General features: G+C 41.8%; 1 protein-coding gene across 2 annotated transcripts; it reads left to right on the top strand.

Annotated features, from left to right (window-relative positions):
• Positions 1-1,532: 1,532 nt before the first annotated feature.
• igf1 (insulin-like growth factor 1) lies at positions 1,533-26,596 on the top strand. Of its 2 annotated transcripts, none has more exons than XM_053650907.1 (5): positions 1,533-2,110; positions 3,130-3,298; positions 18,238-18,419; positions 18,724-18,759; positions 21,122-26,596. In XM_053650907.1, exons 1-5 carry the CDS (start codon positions 2,078-2,080, stop codon positions 21,179-21,181), a joined length of 480 nt encoding a protein of 159 aa, XP_053506882.1. In that variant the 5' UTR covers positions 1,533-2,077; the 3' UTR covers positions 21,182-26,596. The 2 variants fall into 2 exon arrangements, with proteins under 2 accessions (XP_053506882.1, XP_053506881.1); XM_053650906.1 differs by lacking the exon at positions 1,533-2,110 and adding an exon at positions 2,581-2,837.
• The last annotated feature ends 1,003 nt before the right edge of the window (positions 26,597-27,599 follow it).

Below are 27,599 nucleotides of genomic sequence, written 5' to 3'. Positions count from 1 at the left end.
TTTGCATCCTCTGGCACTGGAAACCTGCAGCGTGTGGAAGGCGAGATGGATTCATTGACGTATCAGGAAATCCTAGGAGAAAACATCATACCGTCTGTGAGGAAGCTGAAGCTTGGGTGTCATTGGACCTTCCAACAGGACAACGATCCCAAGCATACCTCAAGTTCCACCAACGCTTGGTTGCAGAAGAAGTTCTGGAAGATTCTACAGGGCCATCACAGTCACCTGACTTGAACCCCATAGAAAATCTCTGGTGGGATTTGAAGAAGGCGGTTGCAGCACGCAAACCCAAGAATATTACTGACCTGGACGCCATTGCTCATGAGCAACTCTGCCAGAAGCTCTGCATCTCATTTGCAGCAGGTCATAACAGCAAAAAGGTGCTCTACTAACTACTAAAGATGCTCGCCATGAAGGTTGAATCATTTTGAGACTGGAGAAGTTGCATTTTATGTTGAATTTGTGGAAACCACTCGAAGCATTCGTTGTGTTGAACTATTTCAATCGCTTTTGTTGGATTTGTTCGTCGTGAACAGCTGAAAGTCTGTACATTCTGACAACAAACCTGTTTTGCAGTGTGGGGGAATCATTTTCATTGCAACTCTACAGATTTGCAATGGAATATACAGTAGATCAGCGGAGCAGTGCACTCGTGATCATTTAAAGGAGGAAGAATGGTAAGAACAAGACTGTGAGTCAATGTGAAAGTTTATCCACGACCCAAAGCCTGACAGGTTTTTTTTTTTTTTTTTTTTTTTTAAATGTGATGTGATGTGAATAGACAGCTTTAGTTTGGACCGCATGCTCATGCTCTAGGTGGGAGGTGACACTGTTTTGCCAGCACCGTGACCTCCTCTCTTTCTCTCTCAATCTCTCTCTCTCTCTCTGTGTCCATCCCCGAAATGTACACGGTGGCCTTTTTTCCCTCTGCGGCTTTGAGTCATGCCTCACTTCAGCGTGCACCAGTGGAGCAAAACCTTTCTAGGAACTAACTCTAACTCTCTTGCCCTGGTAATGAATGTGCTGTGTGTTCGTGAGAGAGCAGAGAGAGCTCATTCCTCCACGGTCAGCCAGACCGACATGGACAAAACTCAGCCGAGCAGCCAGACAAAGCATCCATCACTCACTCGCAGATGATCCCGTGCAAATAAATACTCTCTCTCTATCTCTCTCTCTCTCTCTCTCTTCGCAAGCCTCACATTCAGAGAAGAGAAGACGAACCCCTACATCTTTACCATCACAATAACACCTTCAACGTGATAAATTAACAGCTACTTTGTTCTGACAGGTCTCACTCTGAGGTACCAAACTGTACTTCTCCTAGTCTCTGGGGTGCCAATGTGGATCTTTGATTCGAACCCAGCTTTAAAGGTACATCAGTAGCTCTCAGGTTATGTAGGCTACCTTTTAAAGACCTAAACATACTGTACATACATACTAAAGGCACAAAACGTGTGCCATTGATGGTACCACCGCGTCTAGCAGCTTTATTTCTCCGAGTGCAAGTCTAGGAACTAGACTGAAGCTGTAGAAGCACTCTAGTTGTTCATTCCACTCTTCAGTGTGTGAAAATATAAAGTGCGTAAAGCAGGTTGGGAATAAAACGACGCGTAAAAGCGCACGTCGCGTGACTGGTTTGCACACAGAGAGTGTTTTCGGGATGGCACCGTGAACATCCCGAGAGGAATCGAGCGGGATCTTTGGACAGATCAAAATGCAGCCCTGTTCTAAGAAACGGGGGAGGGATGACGTAATTTGAAATCGGGCCCAAAAATCCTCAGCGAATAACTTAGCGCGCACGAGGTAGCGGAGGAGTGCTGCCCCAGCTGTTTCCTGTTGAAAATGTCTCCGTAATGTAGATAAATGTGAGGGATTTTCTCCACGAAATCCGTCTCCTGCCTGCTAAATCTCACGTCTCCGAATCGAGCCTGCGCAATGGAACAAAGTCGGAATATCAGGACGTGACACCGGCACCGCGTTTACTCCTCTCCGCTTCTTTTCTCGCACCTTTTATTTATTTCATTTTATTTTATTTGAATGACTTTGGAACAAGTGTTTTCGCCGGACAGACGCTGGGATGTCTAGGGGACATTTGGGTGATGTCCTGAAGGTAACTTCTCACATTTTCTTTGAAAACAAATTGCAACCAGATCTCTCGATTCAAATTTAAATCATAGATCTGTTTAATTGTGTCTGATGCTCGTGCAAGAGAGCAAGAGATTGTTTGATTTTATTTTATTATTGTTTTTTTTGTTGTTGTTGTTGTTGTTTTTTTGGGGTTTTTTTTTTTTGCATGCATACATACATACGCAGATTACTAAGGACGTTGCGTCCTGACGAACTTTGGACACAAAGTTGCTAGTAGTGAAAGGGTTTGAAATGCTAGGAGTGTAAAAAGACGCAGAAACGTGCGTCAGTTCATTGGCTCGACCGCTACAAGTTCTGCTGGAATCCATATTGCTGAGTGTGCATGATCTTTAAAAAAAAAAAAAACCCGCTGTTGAACCCGTGAACGCGCACGAACGTCGATGCGTAAATGCCACACTTCTGTTCGCTTTCTGTTGTGGGTGTGGTGATTTTATTATTATTATTATTATTATTATTATTATTATTATTATTATTTTAAATGATGGGCGCGGATCTCCATCGCGGTAGATAAAACTGAAGCAAATGAAAGAAAAGCAAAGAAGACAAGAGGCAAGATCATGTTTTAATTTAGTTTCATTTCCTGAGCTGTTTGGATGTTGGAAGAAGGGTCATGTTTAATACTCCGACCTAAAAAGACTGCGCGTTATTTGGCACTGGACCCGGTGGATGCACGTGCCAGCATCTTCAAGGTGGGGCGACTGAATGAATGAATGAATGAATGAATGAATGAATGAATAAATAAATAAATAAATAAATAACTTTTTGCATTTGCTATATAACATTTCAATCCGCTTCTCCCCCTCCTAAGTCACTTGTTAAGACGCACGAGCCAGGATTATTTCCCGGGAACATGATGGAGTTAAATGTCTGCTTGTGATAATTGAGTGTTAAACAGCGTGTTGTCTTGGGCTGGGGTTCAGTTTGAACTCTCTCTCTCTCGCTCTCTCTCTCGCTCTCTCTCTCTCTCTCTCTCGGATGCAGTGGACCATGCGCTGTGTGTCTCGCGGCCGCGCGCTCGCCCGGCTGCTGCTGCTGCTGTGCGCGCTCGCGCTGACGCCGGTGGCGGCGAGGGCGGGGCCTGAGACTCTGTGCGGGGCGGAGCTTGTGGACACGCTGCAGTTTGTGTGCGGGGACCGGGGCTTTTATTTCAGTAAGTGCAACTTTTTTATTTATTCATAAAGAGGCTTCCTTTGCTGCAGCTGCTGCTGCTGCTCTTCTTCCTTCACCTTGCTGCCAGAAGTCCTAATGTGCTCCTCATAAATAAATTAAAATAAAAGAAATGCAAGCTTTTCGCTTCAGTTCACTTATTTTTTTTTAAAAAAAAAAAAAAAAAAAAAGAGCTTTCAGGTAACTTCTCCAGGGTTGTTTCGATACTATAATTTGACTCTGATACTGATACTAAGTATCACGATACCTGATATCAAGATGTCTAAATAAATACATATATTAGGAAGTAAGGATGTGAATAAATAAGTAAATAAATAGCTAAAGGATCTCAGGTTTGAGCCCTGAGCTCAGGTCTGTGCTGAGTTTCTGTGCAGGGTTTCCTCTGGGTGCACGGGTTTCCTCCCACCTCCCCCAAAATAAATAAATAAATAAATAAATAAATAAATAAATAAATAAATAAATAAGGTGTTGACCTGCTACTGTAATTTGTCCCTACAGCGGTGCTCGAAAGTTTAGATTGAACAGAATGCTCTATATTTCTGCATAAATATGACCAAAAACAGCATCAGATTTTCACGACAGGTCCTAACAGTAGCTCAAACGAATGAGACAAAAGATATTTTTTAAAAAATATCCTCGATCAGTATATAGTTCTCTTTGCCTAGCTACTTTTCAGACTTGGTGTGAAACTCTGATGATGTTTTTAGGTCATATTTATTCAGATATAGAGCAAACTCTAAAGGGTTCACAAACTTTCAAGCACCACCGTAGGTGTGAATGAGTGCCTTGTGCCCGGTGTTCCTAAGACACGCTCGGGATTCCACCGTATAACAGGATAAAGCACTTACTGATGAACAACAAATAACAAATAAACCTACATGTATCGTCTGGCATTTACAGAGAATATAAGGTATATAATGTTGAAATACCAAAGGCACAGCTATGAACTTTGTAACTTAATATGTTGTGTAATAATGCCGTGTCATCAATCCCCAAATCTCTAAGACGTCTATATAGTATTTCGGGTATATGCTGAGAGTATAGAGACGTGTCAGGCTGGTCATATTACACTATATCATTATCTGTTATAACTGTATTGTATCTAGCCTATTTATACCATTTTCCTTTTTAGCATTTTAATATGTACTGTGTATATATAAATCCATGGTTCAATGACAAACACGTGCACAATCTGACTCACCCATAATACAACACCAATATAGCGTGAGTCTAGCTAAAATATCAGCTTTTGCCATTGTGTTATTGAAAAAGTGCTGACCTCTGTGCACACATATGGAGCGAACCGAGCGACACAATGCTCTGGAGAAACTCGAGCTCGAGCGGTCTGGATGATCTATCAGGATCAGAGATGAATGCTGACAGAGAAATGAAGTGCAGCCTTGATACGTTCACAGTACGACGCCGCTCGGTGCTCCAAGCGGAGTTTGGCCGAAGCTCAGCGAGAGAGAAAAGAGAGAGGAAACCACCGAGTATTTTTCCGATCGAGAACACGGAGCACCCCGGTGAAACCCTTTCGCTTTCCTTCCGATACGTCGATCGTGCGCTGCGATGGACCACTCGGACGTTTCTATGTGGAGAACATCTAGGCACAAGGTGTCCTCCGGTTCAAAGTGGCGCTCCCGGGGCCTGGAGACGTTCACAAAGTAAGATGCAGTAAATAATTGATGTTGTGAAGAGATGTGAACGCACAGCTGCAGTCTGACATTAAATGAGAGGAAGTGTGGCTCGGGGTCTAACAGACCACAGGAAAAATATCCAAACTCTAAGGTCATGAGTTACAGCGATGGCGATGTTTTAAGAGCCGCCCAAAATCTGTGCTTAAGGAAACGCACTATTGTAAAGAAATCCTCTGATAGAAGTTGACGTACAGCTTCAAATTTGTCACTCGGGTTAACTAGGGATGCACTGAAAGCAATACCGTGCTCATTTACTCATACTATGTGACACCAGCATCCGATACCAGGTGGTGCTATGTGACGTAAACCTAGTGCACACTGCTGTTGCGCTAATGAACGGCGATTTAGATGTATTTCACAATTAACTCGTCATTTTGTCGCACTTCAAGCACCTGAAACACCTGACTGCACATGTTGGGAAGGACTGGCTTGGGAGTCATTGTGCTGGCCAAATCTGAAAATTGAATATCTATTCAATGACGTGATTGTATGCTAAGCAAACCGAAGCATCATAAGTTATATGAGTGCTCAAGTCTACGCGCTAGGTTTGCTTTAGAGCGTGACAAAGCGACGAGCAATTGTTTATTTTTGGTGTACGTGTACGACACGGAGCTGCGATTTCGGCGTCCAGAAAACCAGCTGGACAACGTGACAAGCGTTCCGTCTTGCTTTTCTCCGTAGGTACGATGTGCTAAAGCGACAGATCCAAGCAAATGGTCCGAACGATTCCTCGGACCGATCCTGCGGCACGTACGGTCCGACGTTTCTTCAGTTCCCCCGCTCACAGCTTCAGTTCTAACCCGCAGTCGGGTCACGTTTCCTGTTCGACGCACGAAAATGGAAGGAAACCTAACCGTGGTTTTATCTTATCCAGGCGTTCAGTGTTTTCAGAGACATCGCAAAGAAAAATAAAGCGTGGAAGGAAGTCGCAGAGATCATCGGTGCCTCTGGTGAGGGTACGTAGCTAGTACAGGCAGCTTTCTTTGGTAGTCTGCCAATCAAGCTAGTATTACGCAACATGTAAACCAGATTTCAACGACCAAACTGATTTGTGTGTTGTTTCAGCTGTGTTTAATGAGTTAGTTTTAGGTTATACACTTTGTATAGTACAATTATATCATCGGAAATGAATAAATAAATAGTTAAAAAAAAATAAAAGGCTGGACAGGCCACGCCCACAAGAGAGAAACTACAAGTGCGGTTTAAATTCCGAATTCACTGCAGGTGTACTACACCCAGGGGGTGCTGTTTGAAGCCGAAACACGACTCATTTCTGAATACGGCTTCGAAACAGGAATAAATCCAGCCCTTTTGTTTTTAGGAGATTTTATTTCCAATACAATTCAGGTATTCGTTTTCGTGATTTCCGTGATGCATTAATCAGTACATCCCAGTGTAGGTCCTCCCCGTACGCAAACTACGCAAGTTGCGTAGGGTCCCGAAACAACAGCGGGCCCCATTGATCTCGTATATTATTTACCGTCTGTAAATATTATTATTATTATTTTTTATAATATGCTAATATAAATGCGGATTCAGCTTTAGAGGAGTCATGCGGAAATTTCTTTCTTTTTTTTTTTAAATACATGATTATATTAATTTAATTACTCAGACTCGGACATCGAAGCTATCGGTCGGGGGCAGAAAAAAAAAACGAACGAAAAAGCGCCAAGAACGTGAAGCAAAAGAGCGAAAAAGAACTTAAAGGTATGTATTTTTTGTAATATCTGAAATCGTTATCAAGTCTTGACGAACCATGCGATGAATGAATTAAAAACAATACTCCAGTCAGTCCAGATCAACAGATTCAATCGTAGTCGACTTTGCTTCGGTAAAAACGCCTCATGATGAAATGTCATCAACAATCGAAACGTCCTCATGTGTGTTTTAAAGTATAGGAAATAAACATATTCCTGTTCAGCAAGGCAAGCCGTCATAGGATTCCTGTCAGTGCTTTAAAAACAAACAACGCCCATTATTCTAAAGTTTGCATATTTAGAGAATTATTGACGTATTGTCGTCAACAGATTAAGATTACCAGAAAGAACAGATTAAGGGGTGGGGGTTATCTTGAGGTTTTTATGAAGGCACTGACGGGGCCCCGTGAGAAAGTTTTGCTTAGGGCCCCCAGAAGTCTAGGACTGGTACTGTGCACGGCCCAAAATCAAGGTAAGAATCGTTGTACGTGAGTGTGCTGAATTTCAAGTCCAGTCTTTTCAAGTTGATCCTTGTTTGAGCAAATATTTACAGATGATTAATCCGTAAACCCTCGCAGTTGGCGGTACAATAACGAAAAAGCAAATGTTAATGATTTCCCGTGTAGTCGTTCACTGGCGATGAGACAGTCCTTCGCCGAATGAGCCGAGGAGGTGCGAAGGTCTCGGGTCGCCGCTCTGACATAGGGCTTTGCGTTGTGACGAGCGGATATACGCCGGCACTGAAAAGATTCATTTCACACACGTTGTGTAAAAAGTAAGTCGAACCTGACTGAAGCTCGAACTGAGACGGAAAGTTACTTTTCCTGTCAACAGCCACGGGGCTGTTCAGTGGTCAAAAGAGAGGAGTTGGCCAGATCCTTTATGGCCTTTCGGTGACCGAGGGTTTGTTTTTTCTCTGAATCGCCTCCAAAGCAAACACATTTACGGTAATCTGAACTTTCTGTGAAACTGTTGCATCATTACCGCATGCTGAAAGTGGAATAGGACTGGCCGGGTACAGCGCATAAACTCGGAGGTTTGAGTTGTTAAGTGGAAATTATTAGGACACTGCATGTTCATTTTTATCACACAGGAAAGATTATTTTAGTAATCAGCTAATCTGGATGTTAGATTATAGACTCCGTTTTTCTTTCAGAGGACGGCCTTTTTCCAACGCAGAGAATTTCTGGCAGTTGTGGGATTTGAACTCAGAACCTTCTGGTCAGAGAGCCATAACCGCCGAGCCACCGCAGCCATCTCAACAAATAATAGCCATGCCACGTCGCTGCTAACGACTCACGTTATATGACTTTTTTATTTCTTTTTTTTTTTTTTTGGTTATAGTTAGGATCTGTGAAACTAAAGTGTTTCATCCAGAGTTTAGTTTTAGGTCGTTTTGACACTTGCGTGTTTTGTGGCCGTTTGCTCCGCGAGTTCGGTACGTTTGATGAAGTGTGAAAGCTGTTTTCGAGCCTGGGAGTAGTCCAGAGGACTGATCCCTGTTCCTTTTCAAAATGGTGGTTTGGGGCTGGCTATAACCGGACCACGGTGCAGGCTGCGTAGTCTGTGGAAGCGTTGCGCCGTCTGCACTGCAGATCGAGTAGCGTGATTGGTTTATCTTGCGACGCTACTTCCTGTACGCCATTCGCTAAACGTGGCGGATGGAATTGTGCAATCGATCCACGATTCTGAAGGAATTCTTCCATGTGAAAGGAGACCTGTCCCACCCACAAATGAGCCAAGAATCGCTCCTGAGTATGGACGAGTAATCCGAGTGTGAAAACGCCCTTAGAATGACAACATATAGTATATACATATAGTACATATAGTATATGTGTGTGGCATTGGTCACCAACCCTCTTCCTTGAGATAAACCTTCCTGCAGGTTTCCTCTCCAACTAAAACGTAATGCACCTGGTTTAGCTGCTCAAGAACTTCTTAAGACAATGACTAAATGGTCAGGTGGGCTTGATTATGGTTGGAGCTAACGTCTTCAGGAAGTTAGATCTCCAGGAACAGCGTTGGGGACCACTGGTATATGGGTTTTCCAGCTCTTAGAACATAGGCATCTGCCTTTACATATTTGGCCCTCTCAGACTGGTACCCGATGTAACATACGTAACATAGCATAACCTTTTTGGTCATATTTTTTCTCAATTTAGTCATTAAGAAAAATACGAAACTTTAAGGCCACTTTGGTGGCATCTCTGGTGGAACCCTTAAAGGTTCTATGTAGATCACCACAAAGGGAGTCCTTCACTGTCACTATCTTCAAGTAGAACCATGTTAGGAGGCTAAGAGCCCCTTTACCCAAGGAACCCTGAAAGAACCCTTGAAGAGTGCAACAAGTACCACGACAGGTTATAGATATTAAGAACCCTTTGTCTACAACTGTCTGGTAGAAAATGTAGTTAAATTGGTACTTGGTGCACACTTCACGGGTTTTTTGGTTCTCCATCTGAGGGAACCCTTAAATCAGAGGTCTTCAATCTTATCCCCAAAGGGACAGTGTGGCTTCAGGCTTTCACACCTGATTCCACTGGTTTAAGTCTTCAACTATCAAGTGTCCCTCCAATTTGGCTGTAATGAAAGCCTGCAGCCACACCGGCTGACCGTGACCTTAAAGCATCTACGTAGAACCCTACAGGAGAGCGTTTGCCTTTCACTATCTCCAAGTAGAACCATTTTAGGAGGCTAAATGAACCCTTAAAGAACTCTTATGAGCGCACAAAATACAAATACAGTCTTAAATGCCTGTCAGGTTCTACAGTAGGTATTAACAGGGTTAGTGTGTGGTACAAAAATTATTCTTAAATACTTTTTCTTCTTAACACTTAGAACCTCTCACAAAAGGTTTAAACCTTACACTTTAACAGCTAAACCATCTTGGTATTTGATGCACTCTTTGGTTCTTCTACCCTACCCTTCAAAATACTATGGAGAACCCCAAAACAGAGTTTCCTTATCCTTATAGAGTCCCCTTTTAGGTTTTAGACGCCTTGAACCCATGAACCTCTGAAGAACTCTTGAAGAATGTACCAAGTACTAAGACCGAGTGGTATTGAGAAGAACATAATTAGCAATAACTTGGAGTTTCTACCACATACCACAAGGGTTCTATAAGGGATCATTAGATAATTAAGGGCTCTTAGCTTTAAAAAAAAAAGTGTTTGAATTGGAATTGCTGGTTGCTTTCTGACAGGAAAACACTCTTTTCTGCGGTTATTAGCATTATACAGTGAACCTTTCGAGAACCTTTGAAGAGAGTTTAGCTCAGGGGTGGGCAATCTTATCCGGAAAGGGCCGGTGTGGGTGCAGGTTTTCTTTCCAACCAAGCAGCAGGCACACCTGATTCCACCTGTTTAATCAGTTGATCTTGGCTTTCAATAGATTCAGAGGTGGCTCCTGCTTGGTTGGAATGAAAACCTGCACCCACACCGGCCCTTTCCGGATAAGATTGCCCACCCATGGTTTAGCTCTTTAAACAACTTACGGGTTGCAGTTTGTACCGTACACTTTCCTAGCTAAGAAGGGTTTGTTGGATAGTTAAAGATTCTTAACTTCCAAAAAAGTCTTTTTGATAGGGAAGCATTGTAGGGTTCTGTTAAGGGTTCCTCTAGAAGGACAACCAAAGAACCCTTCTAAATTTTAAAGAGTCTACAGTCCAAAAATTGGACAAAAACAAGGTGATGTTAGCATTACCTAGTGACGGAGAGTTCTAGATAAAAGCTCCTGGGTGCGTTTGTTTCTTTCCCAAGACGATAATAATGCAGCGAAAGCTCAGAAAGTCCATTTCAAATGGCAAGTTTCCTGCAAAAAGGAACGGATTCATACTATATTCATGAGATTTCCACTTACTGAACTTATTGTACACGGCTAATGATGCATTCCCATTTTTCCAGAAACGGATTAACGTGTGGAAATTTCCATATTTGCTGTAAAGGAGATTATAAACATGAAAAAAAAAAAAAAGAACCCAGTGAAAAGCAGTATCCATAATCATCACTGAGCTAAGCTAACTGTTGAGAGTACACATAAAAAGTAAGCAGTGACGTGTAGCACTCAGGTTTTTTTCCTTGGGTTTGCGTGCTGATCGTTGGAAGCAGCTGTAGCAGCAAAATTCACACACACACACACACACACACACACACACACACACACTCGGCTCTGATCCCAGAGCAGCAAAGGATTACAAGGGATTACAGGATGATTAGGATGTTCTCCCTCGCTGGACTCACGCAGAATACGCACATAAAGGCCTCCTGGGTGCATTTCAGCGCCATGATGAAAGGTGTTGATTTTCCAGTGACGAACGAAATGAAGAGTGAACACACAGGTCATCAGACACGACTTAAACCCAAGATTACACCCAGGTTGTAGAAAATGAAAGCTGATACTGAATAGTATTCCTAAACCAAGCTGCTGAGGTACTAGTGCCACTGAAATCACGACTGGTGTTTCGGAGCTTTCGTAGGCTACCTGCCCCTTTAGTGTTACAGACACCAATACACTAGTACTGTGATGATTTAAATCTATGCATAACTTTGTAATCATCCACTGAAATGATCTTTAGAATGTATACCGTATGTTCTGCGCCCCAGAGCGGTGTTCCTTGCTCTCCAGGCGCTCTTTGCTGTTCTCTGTATTTAACTAGCTAGCTAAGCTACGGCTAAGTTTGTTTAGATTTGGCGGGGGTGTGGTGGCGTGCTGGAGCTATTGATCGTTGCGTAATTCAGTCAAGCAGTTCAACGCTCTATCACTCTGACCTTCTGTTTCAGAAGGAAAAAACATCAACCTACGGAATCAACTCACAGCTAATAAGGCATGTCTTGGTGACTTTACAGACTGGACGTTCACGTACGAGTGGTTTTGATTTCCTGGGAAGCTTCACGTCTTCCCTGCCGTGCCGAGTGTTACTTTAAGAGCGTCTGTAGAAGATTTGAAGTGCATAACAAATGCTCAGCAAACAGAAAGTGCAAAAGAATTTGGTTCGGCTGTAGGTGTTTGTCATGCCAGTGATGAGGTTGTTTCCAGGGCTTGAGCTGCTTTTGTGGTCCCCAGTGCTCCGTAAACACTCTGACACTACTCAGTCAGTGCGCTCATGGAGTCTAGAAGTTTTTTTTTTTTTTTTTTAATAACCACAGTGAGGCAGTAAAAGCCAGCTCCCAAAAGTGGAAGACGTCGCTCTTTGCTGAGATCCGTGGAATGGTGGGAGTCATGCAGAGTCAGCTTAACGTTCAGGCTAGTGCACGTTGGCCAGCAGCCGTCGTAGCAGCGTGAAATGGCTCGATCAGGAAAGTGATTGTATGAAATGCCTCGGCGATGGAGCGAATTTCACAAATCGTACAGAAAACGTCTGCCGAGTTCAACCGAAGCCAAATCCCGTTGTAGGTCGGCTGCACGCGAGCACCACAAATCTGGAAGACTGAAAGCCTGCACATATCTTCTCAAGTTGCTCAGTGTTCTTGGAGTGGAACACAAACCGCCTCAGTAACAGATGCCCTTGATTGACTGCTAGACTGGTTACAATGAATCAGCAAACCCGATGCCATACAACACATCTGGAACGCCAGTGTGGATCCCAGCAGTGGCATTCCAGCACTCTTATGTAGAAAGGCTTCATCTACAGCAGTGTTTCATCTATAGCAATGCCACATTTTGGTGTTTTTCCATGATCCCAACTCACCTGATTCGAGTCGTTAACAAGACTAAACTGGATGAGTTACAGCCCCAATTCTAAAAGAGTTGGGACGCTGTGTAAAATGTGAATAAAAACAGAATGCGATGATTTGCAAATCCCATAAACCCGTATGTTATTCGCAGTAGAGCGTAGAAAACGTATCAAATGTTTAAACTGAGGAAATGTACCGTTTTGAGGAAAAAAATTAAAAGGTCATTTTGAAATCGATGGCCGCGACACATCTCAAAATAGTTGGGACGGGGGCAACAAAAGGCTGGAAAAGTAAATGTTATTAAAAAGAAACATCTGGAGGTTAATTAGGAACAGGTCAGTGATATGATTGGGTGTAAAAAGAGGATCTTAGAGAGGCGGAGTCTTTCAGAAGTAAAGATGGGCAGAGTTTCACCAATCTGCGAAAAAAAGTGCGTCTACGAAATTGCGAAGACTATGAACTTCTCACCATCTACAGTACATAATATCATCAAACGATTCTGAGAATCTGGAGAATCTCTGTGTGCAAGGGATGAGGGTGAAAACGTATGTGAACGTGATCCAGAAACACCCCCGTCTTCTCTGGGACAAAGCTCATTTAAAATGGACCGAGGCAAAGTGGAAAACTGTTCAGTGGTCAGACGAATCCAAATCTGAAATTCTTTTTGGAAACCATGGACGCCGCGTCCAATAAACTAAAGAGGAGAGGGACCACCCTGCTTTTTATCAGCGCTCAGTTCAAAAGCCTGCATCTCTGATGGTATGGGGTGAATTAGTGCCTATGGAATGGGCAGCTTGCACATCTGGAAAGGCACCATCAGTGCTGAAAGATATATACAGAGCAAGATATATATATATATATATATATATATATATATATATATATATATATATATATATATATAGATATATAGATAGATAGATAGATAGATAGAGAGAGAGAGAGAGCAACATCTGCTTCCATCCAGATTCCATCCCATCTTTACTTCTGAGAGACTCCGCCTCTCTTAGATACTCTTTTTATACCCAATCATCTTACTGACCTGTTGCCAATTAACCTAATTAGTTGCAAAATGTTCCTCCAGCTGTTTCTTTTTACTAACACTTACTTTTCCAGGACTTTGTTGCCCCTGTCCCAAGTTTTTTGAGACATGCTGCGGCCATCAAATTCAAAATGACCTTATTATTTTTCTTAAAACGGTACACTTCCTCAGATTAAACATTCGATATGTTTTCTACGCTCTACTGTGAGTAACATATGGATTTGTGAGAATTGCAAATCATTGCATTCTGTTTTTATTGACACTTTACATAGCGTCCCAACTTTTTTGGAATTGGGGTTGTACACCAGAATGTATAGGGCGATGGAAATTCTGGACCAGGATTGAGAAACTGAAATGCTCCTCTACAACGTACATGATATCAATGGTCAAATGTTAAAAGGTATGAATGACAAGAAAGCCAGTCTTACACTGCTGGATGCTAACAACCAATCTATACAGAAAAAGGAACCAGTTAGCCACCCTAATGAAGCACTTACACACCTTACTACACCCGTTAGAAACTCTAATCAAACAGCCAGTGTTACCTTAACTCTATCTCCAAGTAGAAACCTTCCAGGAGACTAAGAAGCCTTGAATCTCTGAACCTTTGAAGAACCCTTGAAAACTATTTACCCTGTTAATACCTACACTCTTAGGTTCTTCAAGTTATCTTTAAGGGTATATTGCATAATTAAGGGTTCTTAGGATCCAAAACAGGGATCTGCTTGGAACCATACACATATGTTTCCAAGTAGATCCCTGTTTTGGATCCTAAGAACCCTTACTCGTGCAATAAACCCTTAAAGAACCACTTTAAGGCAGTGGTCACCAACCGTGTTCCTGGAGATCTACCTTACCGAGGACTTTCCCTCCAACCATAATCGCCTTAAGAAGAACCAAAACAGGTGCGTTCGATTTAGGAGAAAATAGAACAATAAAGTTGTTAGCGTTAGCTAGAAGAACCTTGAAGTATCCAGTGGACCCTTGGAACCCTTGAAGAACCCTCTTTTTCTCAGAGTGTAGGCTCTAAGTCATCAGAAAGTGATCTACAGAACAACTGATTCCATTCGCTATAGAAGTTTCACATCTATAGCTGAGTTTGCTTCCCAGCCTTATTCAATCAAGCAGCATGCAATCCATACAAGGATCCTCCTAAAAAGAAATTTAAATCTTGGGTCAATAAAAAAAAAAAACAAGTGAAAAGAACAGACACACAAAAGAAGTCTAATGTGGCCCACATGTCGGCAACTGAAAACAAGAAAAACATCAAAACAGCTCAACCATATTGTGTCATTACTTCAATTGACTATGATTATAAGCATAAAAGGTTGTTTACTCGTTTTTGTTTATGATGCTTCGGCAATGGCAGGGAAAAACAGCGGATGTTAATTTGGGAGGCCTTTCGTTTTTTTCTCTCTCTCTCTCTCTTTTTTTTTTTTTTTGTTGGGAAAATTATCCAGAAAGCAAATCTGCTGTCTTCTGACAACCTGTGCGAATGTGTAATCACAAGCTTGGGCTTAAAGTCTCCTTCTTTCGCACGCAAACAGCATCTTCAGCGAGAACAGAGAACTTTTATTTATAATCCTCGAGCGTACGTTAGTGTGAAGAAAAAAGAAAAAAAAAACCCCCGTCCGCCGCATTGGAACGTTCGGGACATCAAAGCGAACGGTCGTATGACTTTATGATCTCAGTCGCTTTAGTCTTTTTTTAACAAGGTCAAACACAGACATCCGGCTAATTATAGGGAAATCCATGCTTATAAACGACTGAAGAAACCGAGGAAATGGAAACGCAGCTAGGTAATACGCAAGTAAACACGTGCGCAAACTCGTGGAAAAAGAATACGTCGACAGACGGAAAGGGGGCGGAGCCAGGGCAGAGGACCAACGAGAAGAGGACAAGCTAGGAGCATTGAGTGCAACCCTTTTGCATCCACCATGATCTTTGAAAGTAAGGAAAAGATAAAGGTGGTACAATTTCTCTACAAATTAGTAAGGGATAAAGATCTCAGCATCGTGCTTTTACAGGAAAATAATCAACGACGGTCTGGAGTGATGACGCGGAGTTACTCTGACCACGCATGGCGTGTTTTATTCATCTTACACCATGGAAATTTGCCAGTGATTATCATTTTTTTTATTTATTAAAGAAGGAGGACATTCATGCTTACATTTAAAGTCAGTTCCCACTGTCACTTACATTACAGCAGCTAGAAAAGGTTATTCCTTCACTTTCTCCTGAGTTTAGTAAGACAAAAAAAAAACAATGTAGCTCGGTACCGATTGTACCTGAAGACCTGACCGTGGTGGAAAACTCACAAGAAGTTACAGTTTTTCTACAGTCTGACTGTTACAAAGCACTTCAAATGGAGACTCCTTCCATAAATGTCGAGTAAACGTGTCCCGTCAGAGAACGTCACCGTAGCAACGAGCACGTTGATATAAACCTGCGATTTGCAGCTGCATTATTGTCGGAGCTGCTGTTCTGGAAAATTAATCAACACAACATAGAAAGCAATTCAATCTTAATCTGAAAGGTGGGGGTGCAAACTTATAAATTCATATATATATATATATATATATATATATATATTTATATAGCAGTTGAGGGTTAAGGGCCTTGCTCAAGGGTCCAGCAGTGGCAGCTAGACAGTGCTGGGATTTGACATTACGACCTTTTGATCAATAGCCCAATGTATTAACCACTGAGCTACCACTGGCCTGAAAGTTATATATATATATATATCATTATACACACAATTTCTTAAGGATGTACAAACTTTTGCACTCGACTAGAAGTTGTCTAGCCGACCATGAGTTTTGGTTCCCTGAAAGAAATTTGAGTATTTCTGACGCCGTAACTTAAAAAGCAATGCGCACTGGACATGCATCTTATGTAAAATATAAAAAATTCACCAAAAAAAAAAAAAAAACGTTCCCCTTGGTCCGTTCACTGATTGGTTGTTTCGTCTTGGACGTTAGCGTTGTGCACCCATGGGCTTGGAGGTCTGCAGGGACGCAGACGTGTTTCCTAATGAGAGCCCCTCTCTACCCAAAGTACCGTTGTCAGTGTGGAGCAAATCCAGAGCAGAAGTTAATGCACTCTGTCAGCACTGGCAACCCGGTGAGCCAAGAGCTATTAACTCTGAAAGGGAAAGGCATTTCCTTCTTGTAAATGCCATATTAAATTATTATTATTTTATTTGGTAACAGGGAAAAGCCTATCAGAGCTGTATTGCTCTACGTGAGCAGGGAATTGTTAGTGGAGACCAGGAGACTTTATAAAGGCCACCGGAAGGGGGAGATTGGGATTCAGTGTGTGTGTGTGTGTGTGTGTGTGTGTGTGTTGGAAAGGGACGACTGGAGAAGAAATAGCTACTGCGTCACTCAGATGCCTTAAGGGACCTCATACATTACAGTAATTAAAAGATTTGCCAACCATTTCTACTAGTTCTAGGTCGTCTGCACCATTCCATCTGATGTCCACGACCACTTAACATGCTGACCACACTTGTAAATTTGATCCCCTTGTAAATTTGATATCCATGAATATTTTATGACTAAGCTCTTTCATGTTCCTAGAGAGCGTATCATAATCCATGAAGACTAGCATCTGATACTGAGCCGTACCGCTGTTAGATCAGATCTGACATTCTCTTTGCAGACCAACCGATCTAAACGCATTAATAGAGGAGACAGCTCGTCTTAAACCGTGCTGCCATCGTGCCACACCTTTGACCTTTCGCAAAAAAGAAGCTTGTATGTAGAGAGTCAGGAGTTTACTGTGACCTTTGAAACCCTTGATAAGTCCCAAGACGACGTGTTGGGAGTTTGTTAAGAATTATCTATGGGGGGGGGGAAAGGGGTAAAGATAGAAGAATGGAAGAAGTTACAAAAAAAATGATGTCTATTAACATTAATTGTAACCAAAAAAAAAAGAAGAAGAGATCCCATCCAGAATAGGACGGATTCCTCTCCAGGTTCTTCCTCCGGTCACCTCTGACTTGCTCATTAGGCAACTAAATCGGAACCCATATCCAGATATACGTAAAGCTGCTTTGTGAAAATGTTTATTGTTAAAAGTGCTATATATCTATAAAATTTCATTGAATTAGAGAAAGAAAAAAAAAAAACTAACAGCGATTTGGTCTTGTCACAACGCAGATTTATTGTAGCACACATGAACCCGCTGTACCGTAGTTCTTGATTTCGACTAGAGTTCATCTGCAGATCACAGGTTTACATTACAACGTTGTCCTTTCTAACTGCCGTGATATAAGAGAAATAAAACACTCCAGGACATGACGCTATAGGAAAAACAATCACTTCGGGGTGGTAACAATAACTCTAGCTCATCGCACCGCCCTGGTGTTCATTATTGTGAACTACCTAGAACAGCAGTTTTAGTTTTAGTCCTAAAAGAAGCACTTACAGAGGAACATGCAATTAAGAAAACGTGTGATAAGATTCCCTGCCAAAAAGGAGTCGTGTATTTGATTTCTTTCCTGATACCTTGCCATGCGTGCACTCACCTTAATCATCTCAATTTGTCTCTGGTACCCATTCCAGTAATGATTTTCTATAGACCGGTCCAAATGCCCCGGTGTTCCAGCCGGCCCGCTGAACAGGTCATGCACAGATCTGTCGCTATGCACCGTACAGTTACCATCCAGGACCTTGGATGTTTCCGTGTTGTATACAGCGTGAAACAGAAAAGACAACCTCAGAATCGGGACAACAACCTGACCGTCCGACGATCTCATGGTGTTTGAATCGGGGTCATTCTGTACTGTTTTGTTCTTGTCTGCACCACAGGCAAGCCGACAGGCTACGGCCCCAACTCGCGGCGCTTGCACAACCGTGGCATCGTAGACGAATGCTGCTTCCAGAGCTGTGAGCTGAAACGACTCGAGATGTACTGCGCGCCAGTCAAATCTGGTAAAGCGCCACGATCGGTACGAGAGCAACGGCACACAGACACGCCCAAAACACCAAAGGTGAGCTTCAGCTCTACTGGTTACAGCAACTGAATATATGTTAAAAGGAACATTTTATGCAAAATAGCCATACTTTTTTTTCTTTTTTATAACACCTAGTGATAAATTATATTTATTTTTTTAAACAAGTCACTGGAACAAGGTTTGACTGGTAAACCGTATATGAATCATTTCTATATCGTATATATTTACATATACCCTCAGGATCAATAACGGTCCTATCTAGCTAGCGACAGCTATAAATGACAATACTTTTGGCACTTCAGTGGTTCCAGATGTTTGTAATGTTCTTTGCTTTTCACAGAAACCTATATCTGGTCACAGCCATACATCCTGTAAGGTAGGATTTTGTTTGTTTGTTTTTTTGTTTGAATTATCTGGGGGGGAAATGTAAAGAGTATTGCAAGCACACGGAGCTTCTCGTTATACCTCTCTCTATTTAAAGGGGAAAATCCGTTAATGAATTTTTCAAGAGTTTTTCCGGCATCATGCGCTCGTCGTGATGAGTGTTATTGAGGGGGGTGGGAGGGGGGCAAGGTCCAGGACCCACATTTTTACATTTCTTAACCAGGGGTAGCAAGTTATCTTTTTCATTTCTCATCGAAATGACCAGTGAAGCTCCACGTGACTTCTGCTCTTTCTAACGAATGTTGATCGCGATAAAATGGTTGTGAATTTGGGTATTGAACACCCTGTATGTACCTCTTTGCCTCTTAACTGGGCTACAAGTTAGTGGGGACCACCGTGTCAACAAATTAGCATGTGGAATCAGCATTCGGTAGTTAGCATTCGTTCGACGAGCTAGCTCGCTCTTTGTTCAGCGGCCGCATCGATGTAGCTTTTGGAAATAGTCGACCTTCTTGACATGCTGATACTTTGGCAGATTTCCATAATGCCACCAGCATTAACACGAAGTGATACAACAAAGAAGTCTTTCGCTTTCAACGAGAGCTGGCGATCTACAGGAACAGGAAGTGGAACGATCCTTGGCCTGTGATATGAATTTAACTTTATCAGTAAAGCCATGTGACCACTACCAATAGTAATGTGCCCCCCCCAGCCCCCCATCGGTTCCTATCCTCAGCTCCTGAATCAGAGTGATTTGTAGTGTTGACGTGTTGGCTACACCTTTCAAGTGTTGTGTTTATCCAAATTCTGAATTCAAGCCATTCTGCTTGTGCTCACCCAACACGTCCAGCCTTTCTGTTTTAAATGAATTGTGACGGATGCAATTTACATGCGAACACTTCCAGCTAGTTTTGATTCTTTTTGTGTGTGTGTGTGTGTGTGGATCTGCATTTGATTTGAGCTCCAGCGTGTAGGAGTGGTATGATGATGCATGTAATGGTAATATTGCTGCCTCACAGCTCCAGCGTTCTTAATTCGATCCTGAGCTCAGATTACCTCCACGGGTTCCCTCAGAGTTCTCCGGTTTCCTTCCACCTCCCAAAAGCATTCCAGTGGGTTTCCAATTGTACACTGCCCCAAGGTACGAATGTGTGTACATGCCTTGTAATGGACTGGTGCCTCATCCAGGGTGTATTCCTGCCTTGTTCCCAGGATACCAGTAAAACCGTGGCAACCAGCTCTAAACTAAAGACAGGAACTCCAAATAGTGACTAGCATGGAGCAATTTTAGCAATGCAAGGCACAAACAAATAAATGAAAAACCCCCAATACTGACTGTATCTAAAGAAGTCTCATGTATTTGAGAATACTCTCATGGTATTGGTGAAATTCCCCTTTAAATGTTTGCTCGCATGCATTTTAGAGCCCCATATAAAAAAGGAAACCATTAGCAGGAGACGTGGCTAAGTGGTTTTTGTGGTAGACCTGCAGTCTCTCTCTCTCTCTCTCTCTCTCTCTCTTTCTCTCTCTCTATATGTCATGTACAGGAAGCTCACCAATTTCTGCACGAGGCTCACATACTCCCTTCCTCTTTATAAATTTTACATACTAATCTGTCAGCACTGAGACACTACATGTGCAGCTTTGAGTACAGCAGGAGGTTGTGTTTCTCCTCTCCTGTATAAGGAGATGACAGTCTGTAACTCGTTCATTGAAAACATGTGTTACGTGCCACATTACACCACAGCGCTGTCGATTTCTCAACGCCGTGAGGTCAGAAGCCGCGGATTTATTCTTCCGTACGTATTAAAAATCGTGTCGTCGTTAAGCAAAGGACGGGGGAAAAAAAAAAAAAAAAGGTATACTCACTGACAAGGCGAAGTTTTCCGTAAGGAGATGTTTATTTATATGGTATTTACTGAAGGAGTCTCCAGTGTCAGTGCTCGCTTTGCAAGAACGCTGCGGTTTCACCGTAACGTGACGAGCTGCGAGAGAGAGAGAGAGAGAGGAAAAAAGAGAGGATGGTGAGGGGACGTCCGTTTATAGCTGCTAAAACAAAAAAGTCGTGACAGGAACTAACTGCGTGGACGTTCCGCGACGTGAAATGTAACTACAAACGGATAAAAAGTGTATGACGTGTTATTTTTTTAAACCGTAAAATTGTTGCCGTGCTACAAAAGGAATAAAACACATCGGGATGTAGCGTTCTAGGGAGATACGTAGCTCCGGGGTGGGAACGTTCTTACTTTCCTAGAAGTGCATACCACCCCCCCACACACACCCCCCCCCACCCCCCCACCCCCAAGTGGTTTATTCCTTACGAAGCTTAACGTCGCTGTCTCTTTGCTTTTCAGGAGGTTCATCAGAAGAACTCGAGCCGAGGGAACACCGGGGGGAGGAACTATCGAATGTAGTTAAGAGAAGGATGAGCGGAACCGATGGACAGTGACGAGAAGAGGAGAGCAAGAACAAGTTCGACCTTACCGGGTTTTCAAGAGGAGTGGTTCACTCGAAAGGCAAAATATATATATAATAAAATAAAATAAAAAGGATAAGGGACCAAACCAAATGTACATACACCCCTTACGACTGACTATTTTAGACACTGCACCATTCCATACAGGGGAGGGACAACATCTGTCAAAACAGCAAAATTAATATAGCTGCTAAAAAGCGTAATATAATAGCGGCTGCTACATATTATGGCAGTGGGAAACCTCCTGTATAAGAGAGCCACTGGAAACTTTAATTGACCCAAACTGTTTCAAGGCACCACTTCCTGATGGGTGGGATAGAGCCAGTGGGTCACTGGAGGAGAGGTGAAGGTTTTTCTGTGTCATGGGTGAAGTGAACATTGCAACGGTCCTTCCCACATACCCACACATATACACACACACACACACACACACACACACACACACACACACACACACACACACACACACACACACACACACACATATAAACACACAGACATGCCTTCGCAATTAATTCCAGATTGCTGCAATCCAGTGCGAAATGCAAGTTGGCAGAATTTCAGCACCATTTCTGATTAAGCTTTAGTCGAAGACAGTACACAAGCTCTAGCACTGATGAGGAATATCTTCGTTGTATTTTTGTTTTGTTTTGTTTTGGACAACAAAAAGAGCTTAATCAGAACGATTTCAAGAGCTGTTTGGACAGAATATTGTTAAAAGCAGATGATACACGTTTTCAGGATGAGAACTGGTTTTCAGGATCTCCTTTTGTTTTTACATAAAACAACAACAACAACAACAAGTCATAGAAACCTTATGCAAAGGTTATACAAGACTATGGAGTGGCAACGCTGACCAAGACCAAGACAGCGGAGATCAACTTGTTTGACTTCATTCTTAAAGCGTCGTTGCTTCGATTATAATAAACATCAGACTGCACGACTGGTTACGATTTTCACCAAAGCATGTACACCACATACGACAGTAAGCATTTTTTTCCACTAAAGCCTGTCAATATTATACCACGTATACAAGCGAAACCCAGTGAAACTTCTCACCCACCCGAAATACAGGGGCGGACCAATCAGTAGGCCGATTTTGTGTCAGCTTATTTAAGTTTTAATTCAGAATCGCCCAGAACAAGAAAATAAAACCTGCTCCTGCAAATGAACTCGAATTTGGTACGTAGCGATGCTTAAACATAACGCATTCGTTGTGATGAACCTCAATGCTGTAACTGTAACACATGCTAACAAATGCCGCCACCTGCCGCACCACACACATCGGTTAAGGTGCGATGCAGCTGTTGGTAACTGTTGAATGTTTTTATTTGGTGTATTTTTTCTGTTTCGGGAGCAAAAAGCTTGACCCGAAGCCGTCGTCTAACCCTCCTGACTACTACACGCGTTCACCTTATGGCTAAACATAACCGACCGACTCGAATCAAATCTTTCACTTGCGATACGTGGAGAGAAGCCTGTAACAGCCAAAACGTCGCTCAACAACTTGCTGACTGTTTTTGTTTTTTTAAAAAAAAATTTTCTTTTTACTGAGGGCACAAACACAGCCTCTGTTAGAAGACAATAATAATCATAAACTTTTTTTTTTTTCGTTACTCTTAATCTTAATATATTCATGCACCTAACTAGCTAACAAGCTCACGATACAATATTACATTACGTTAGCTACAACTTCTTAGCCGTCAGTTCGGTTAAACATGGGAGTGGGAAGCACATAAGGAGCAAACTGATGAATTCATGACTTGTCCATCACTATAAATGAGTCGAGTTCCCACAAGACCAACACTTCACCACGTCTGAGGGACCGGGCTGCACACGGAGTCCAACGTTCTTCTGGAGCATTCTTCGAATCAATCCAACGGACCGCTTTGGGAAATCCGGACTGTGACTTTAAATGTTCTTTTGCGTAGTTAGTGAATCTTCTTTCCAAATCCAAGATTTACACGATCACACTGTCCTCTGTGTAGCCATCTCTGTATTCAATAATCCTATTTATGTTAACCATCTCATTTCCTTTTTGTTTTTTTTTGTTTTTTTTGTTCGTTCATTACTTTACTGATGCTGTCATATAACAGAACAATATAAGAACTCTACCCACTATATAATGGTGCTATTTTGTAGTATAGTATAATGGTTGGCGAAACACGATCTGGGTGAGGGCGGGATCGGGGGCGGGGAATGTGAACTGAAGTTTAGGATGCTTGGATATGGAGGTCTTCCCTTTCTTTTTTTTTTTTTTTTGCACAGCCTTGTGGGCACCAGTCTACTAATGTTCTTTTTAAATTTTTAGGTAAATGATGTATGCAAGCTATTGTATTTGTGTAAGATCTGGGAATGCATGGAGGAAAAAAAAAACGTGTTGTGATCCCACGATTTTTATTATTATTTTTATTATTATTATTATTATTATTTGTATTTTTTACCATTTTAAATTATTGATATTTGGACTTAAATCAAGATCCCTATGCCAAATAAGTAAAGAGGAAACACTGTGAACTACAAACTTCTAATCCTATTAAAAGTTCGAAACAGCAGCTATGTTTACATGCCAAGAGTTTCACTAGTGCGAATGAATTCACTCTGATTTCAGATTCCGTGTGAACTGTTTATACGTATCCTAAACCGGGCAGTGTGTAGACAATCTCTGTTTATATGCATGGAACTCGTGCCAAAAGTTACGCACACGCGAGGAGCAGGGTTTTTGTCGGTGTTACTTTAGGAACAAACTCCGTGGGAGTTCAGTCCGTGACTTCAGCTTTGTAATCACAGTGCTTGCGTTTAAAAAATAAGAAAAGAAAAAAAAAGTTCTCCCTAATTTCATCACCTGCTAATTCCCACCTACCAAATCAGCTCTCCCCATCATACAACAGCTACCAACCAAGGAGCACGAATTCTAACACATGCTTCCTCCAAGACACATTGGGTAGCCAAACACATCTGCGTCACAGGGCGGCGTAACACGCTCAGGGGAAAGCGCTATCTGCGCTCTTCCGCAGACATGAACTCACAGACACCCATGATTAACCAGTGTCACGGTGATTGACAGGAGAGAGGAAGTCCCAAAACCCATTAAATCCTTTCTGACGCCAAGCCTTTACTTCAAATAGTTTGCTTCATTCATGCATTGCACCAAATGAGTAACCTTTTTTACTTTATTACTTTTACTCAAACTTGGCCGAGACCAAGGCCATGCTTTGCGAAACCAGTGTCCAAGACCAAGACAATTAGGATTATCGGGATTATTATACGTTGGATAATGGATTATTAGGCTGCATGTAAACATAGCTAGTGTAGCTTTCCCTACGCTACATTTCTTAGCTTCGGATTGAAGACTTAGCACTGATTTGGCACTGACGTTGGCAACGAAGGGTACAACACAATTCTTGGTTGGAGTTTCAGAACGTCTTTTCATCCTGTAATCTCTTCAAATCAGTTTCTCTTTGATCATTAAAACGTTATTATCCAGGCAGCTGAATGCAGGTTCCAGTTTGACCTCTTATGACATTTATTTTTTTTAAAAAAAAGCTCTCAAACATTTTGCGAACACCGTTTGGGATTTGGTCGAAAAGGTTATCGGAGTTGATGTATGGAATTTCACCCTAGCTAAGCTTGGCGTCGTCATTTGGTTTATTACAATGAATATGTATTTGTAATTCACTGGAAAAGCCTACAACCCAATGTGCTTGAGAATTTTATTCTATTCCCAACATTCTACAGTAAGGAACAGTTTTCAATAAATGGTTCCTAGTTATAATCACGCATCTATAGACCAACATGCATGGGCTGAAAAACTATCTTGCTCTTTGGTTTGTTTTATTTCTTCCAAAGCTCTATAATAATTCTATAATTCAACTCAGCCACAATATCTATATCCTCTAAATCCATAGCCATATCCATATCATGCATAAAAATACAAAATGTAAACGTTTGTCGAGTTGCAAATTCGCAAAAATGCTAATTCTAAAGATAGCAAACATTTTTTTTTAAATAGCTAGGATCGATATTGTGTCCCTGTTTGTTACAAAATGCGTTTTTAACGTATGTCGATGAAATAAGGTCAGGCTATTTTCTCAAGCTGTTTGGATATGATGAAATGTTATATTTAGGATAAAATCTGACGGAAATTATGAGGTCACAGTGATGGAGCTGCTCCAAGTTGTACAGTACATTGTCATTGTCATCATCATCCTTTAACACGTCTCACATGAAAGTGTTTTTTTTTTTAAATATGGGATGACAAAATTGTGGGGGGTTTTTTGGTTCCGTGTGTCTATTAACTGTGTAGTTACACATGCTCTATATAAGGCACTATAATTTAACCCTACGCTCACACTAGGTGTACATGTGCGACCCAGAACTACAATTTCAGCAACAGTGCAACAATTGAATTGAGATTTTCTCAATTCTATGCAAATTAGATATGACAATTGGCTTGAATGATTCCTCAGACTAATAATATGGCGCCATTGGTTCGGCATTTCATTTCCCCACCCACAACTTAAGTTCTTACCAATTACAATGTGTATAGAGACATTACAAATATAAATAAATAAATAATGCTTGGAAGAAAGTAGTAGGTATTGTTGATGCCTCTGTTGATGGTACGTAGCCAGTACAGTTAGCTTTCTTTGCTAACTTCCAAGTGAGTCAGTACGAAGCCAAGCACATAAAATTCAAATGATCTATTATATAATATATAATAATATTTCTCCTTTCTTATTTGATATAATGAACCATTTCTTATTGGTAACGCTAGACAGGCCACGCCCAGAATCGACAACAGTAGAGACGAACACCAAATGACTCCCTAACGTAAACGCAGGGTTACGCTGTTACAGATGGATTACAGAAGTAAATCTTATGTTAATAAGCCCGTTTATCAATTGCATGTTGACAATGTAAAAGTTATTTGATAGTTTTTAAAAAAATATATAATTTCCAGGCTATATTTTATGTTGTAACATGCAAACCCAGCAAAATAGGGTTAATATACTAACCCCCAACACTCCTGCTACTTACTGTCAAGATCCAAAATTGACGTCTTGTGTATAATTGATGTCTAACTCCACAGGTAAAAGAGACATGTCATTTTTAAACTGTTGTAAAATGAAATTTAATTTTTACTTCTTTTTTTTTCTTCTTTTTTTTTTTTTTTTTTCCCCCTGCACATTGAGAATATTTTTTTTGTCTTTTGTAATGAGGCTTCCACGACTGGTGATTTATTGTCTTCTGTAGACAATATGGAAATAACTGACAGATTGTTCACCATTCCTGCTGAATAAACCACTTGTCAATATTCCAAATTCTCAATGAGTGAGTTACTAGGAAAGTCGGGGGGTGGGGGGGTGGGGGGGGGGGGGTGTTGATGGGATTCTTAGACGTATCTTAATACTCTTTAAAAGATGCTGCCTGGATAAACAGAATTCTTTTTTCTTTTTTTTTTTTGCAAAAGACATAAAAGTTCTAATACATGTGAAGCAAGTCATAGTTATAATAATAATAATAATAATAATAATAATAATAATAATAACGAAACAAATTTAATGCACAAATTATATATATGAGGAGATCAGCCATGACATTAAAACCACTGACCGGTGAGCTGAATGATAATGAGTCTTTATTGGTCACATATACGTTAGAGCACAGTGAAATTCTTTGCTTCGCATACCCCAGCCTGTCAGGAAGTTGGGGTCAGGGTGCAGGGTCAGCCATGATACAGCGCCCCCTGGAGCAGAGAGGGTTAAGGGCCTTGCTCAAGGGCCCAACAGTGGCAGCTCAGCAGTGCTGGGGCTTGAACCTTCCGATCAGTAACCCAGAGCTTTAACCGCTAAGCTACATTGAGGATCTTGTTACAATGGCACCTGTAAAGCTGTGGGATATATATATCAGTCAGCAGAAAGTGTAACGATCTGAATGACTTTAACGAGGGCCAAATTGTGATGGCTAGACGACCGGATCAGAGCATCTCCAAAACAGCAGGTCTCGTGGGGTGTCCCCGGTGTGCAGTGGTTAGTACCTACCAAAAGTGATCCGAGGAAGGACAGCCGGTGAACCGACAACCGGGTCCTTAGTGCCCAAGACTCCATGATACATGTGCGGAGGGAAGGCTAACCCATCTGGTCTGATCCCACAGAAGAGCCACAGTAGCACAAACTGCTCAAAAAGTTATCGAAAGGTGTCAGAACAGACAATGCATCACAGCTTGCTGCGATGTATGGGGCTGCGTAACCATGGACCGGTCAGAGTGCCCATGCCGACCTCTGTCCATCATCAAAATCACCTACAATGTGCATGTGAGCATCAGAACTGGACCATGGAGCGATGGAAGGTGG

The sequence above is a fragment of the Ictalurus furcatus genome, chromosome 19 (assembly GCF_023375685.1).
Source record: "Ictalurus furcatus strain D&B chromosome 19, Billie_1.0, whole genome shotgun sequence".
NCBI lineage: Eukaryota > Metazoa > Chordata > Actinopteri > Siluriformes > Ictaluridae > Ictalurus > Ictalurus furcatus.
This window is presented reverse-complemented; position numbering and strand designations above follow the sequence as displayed.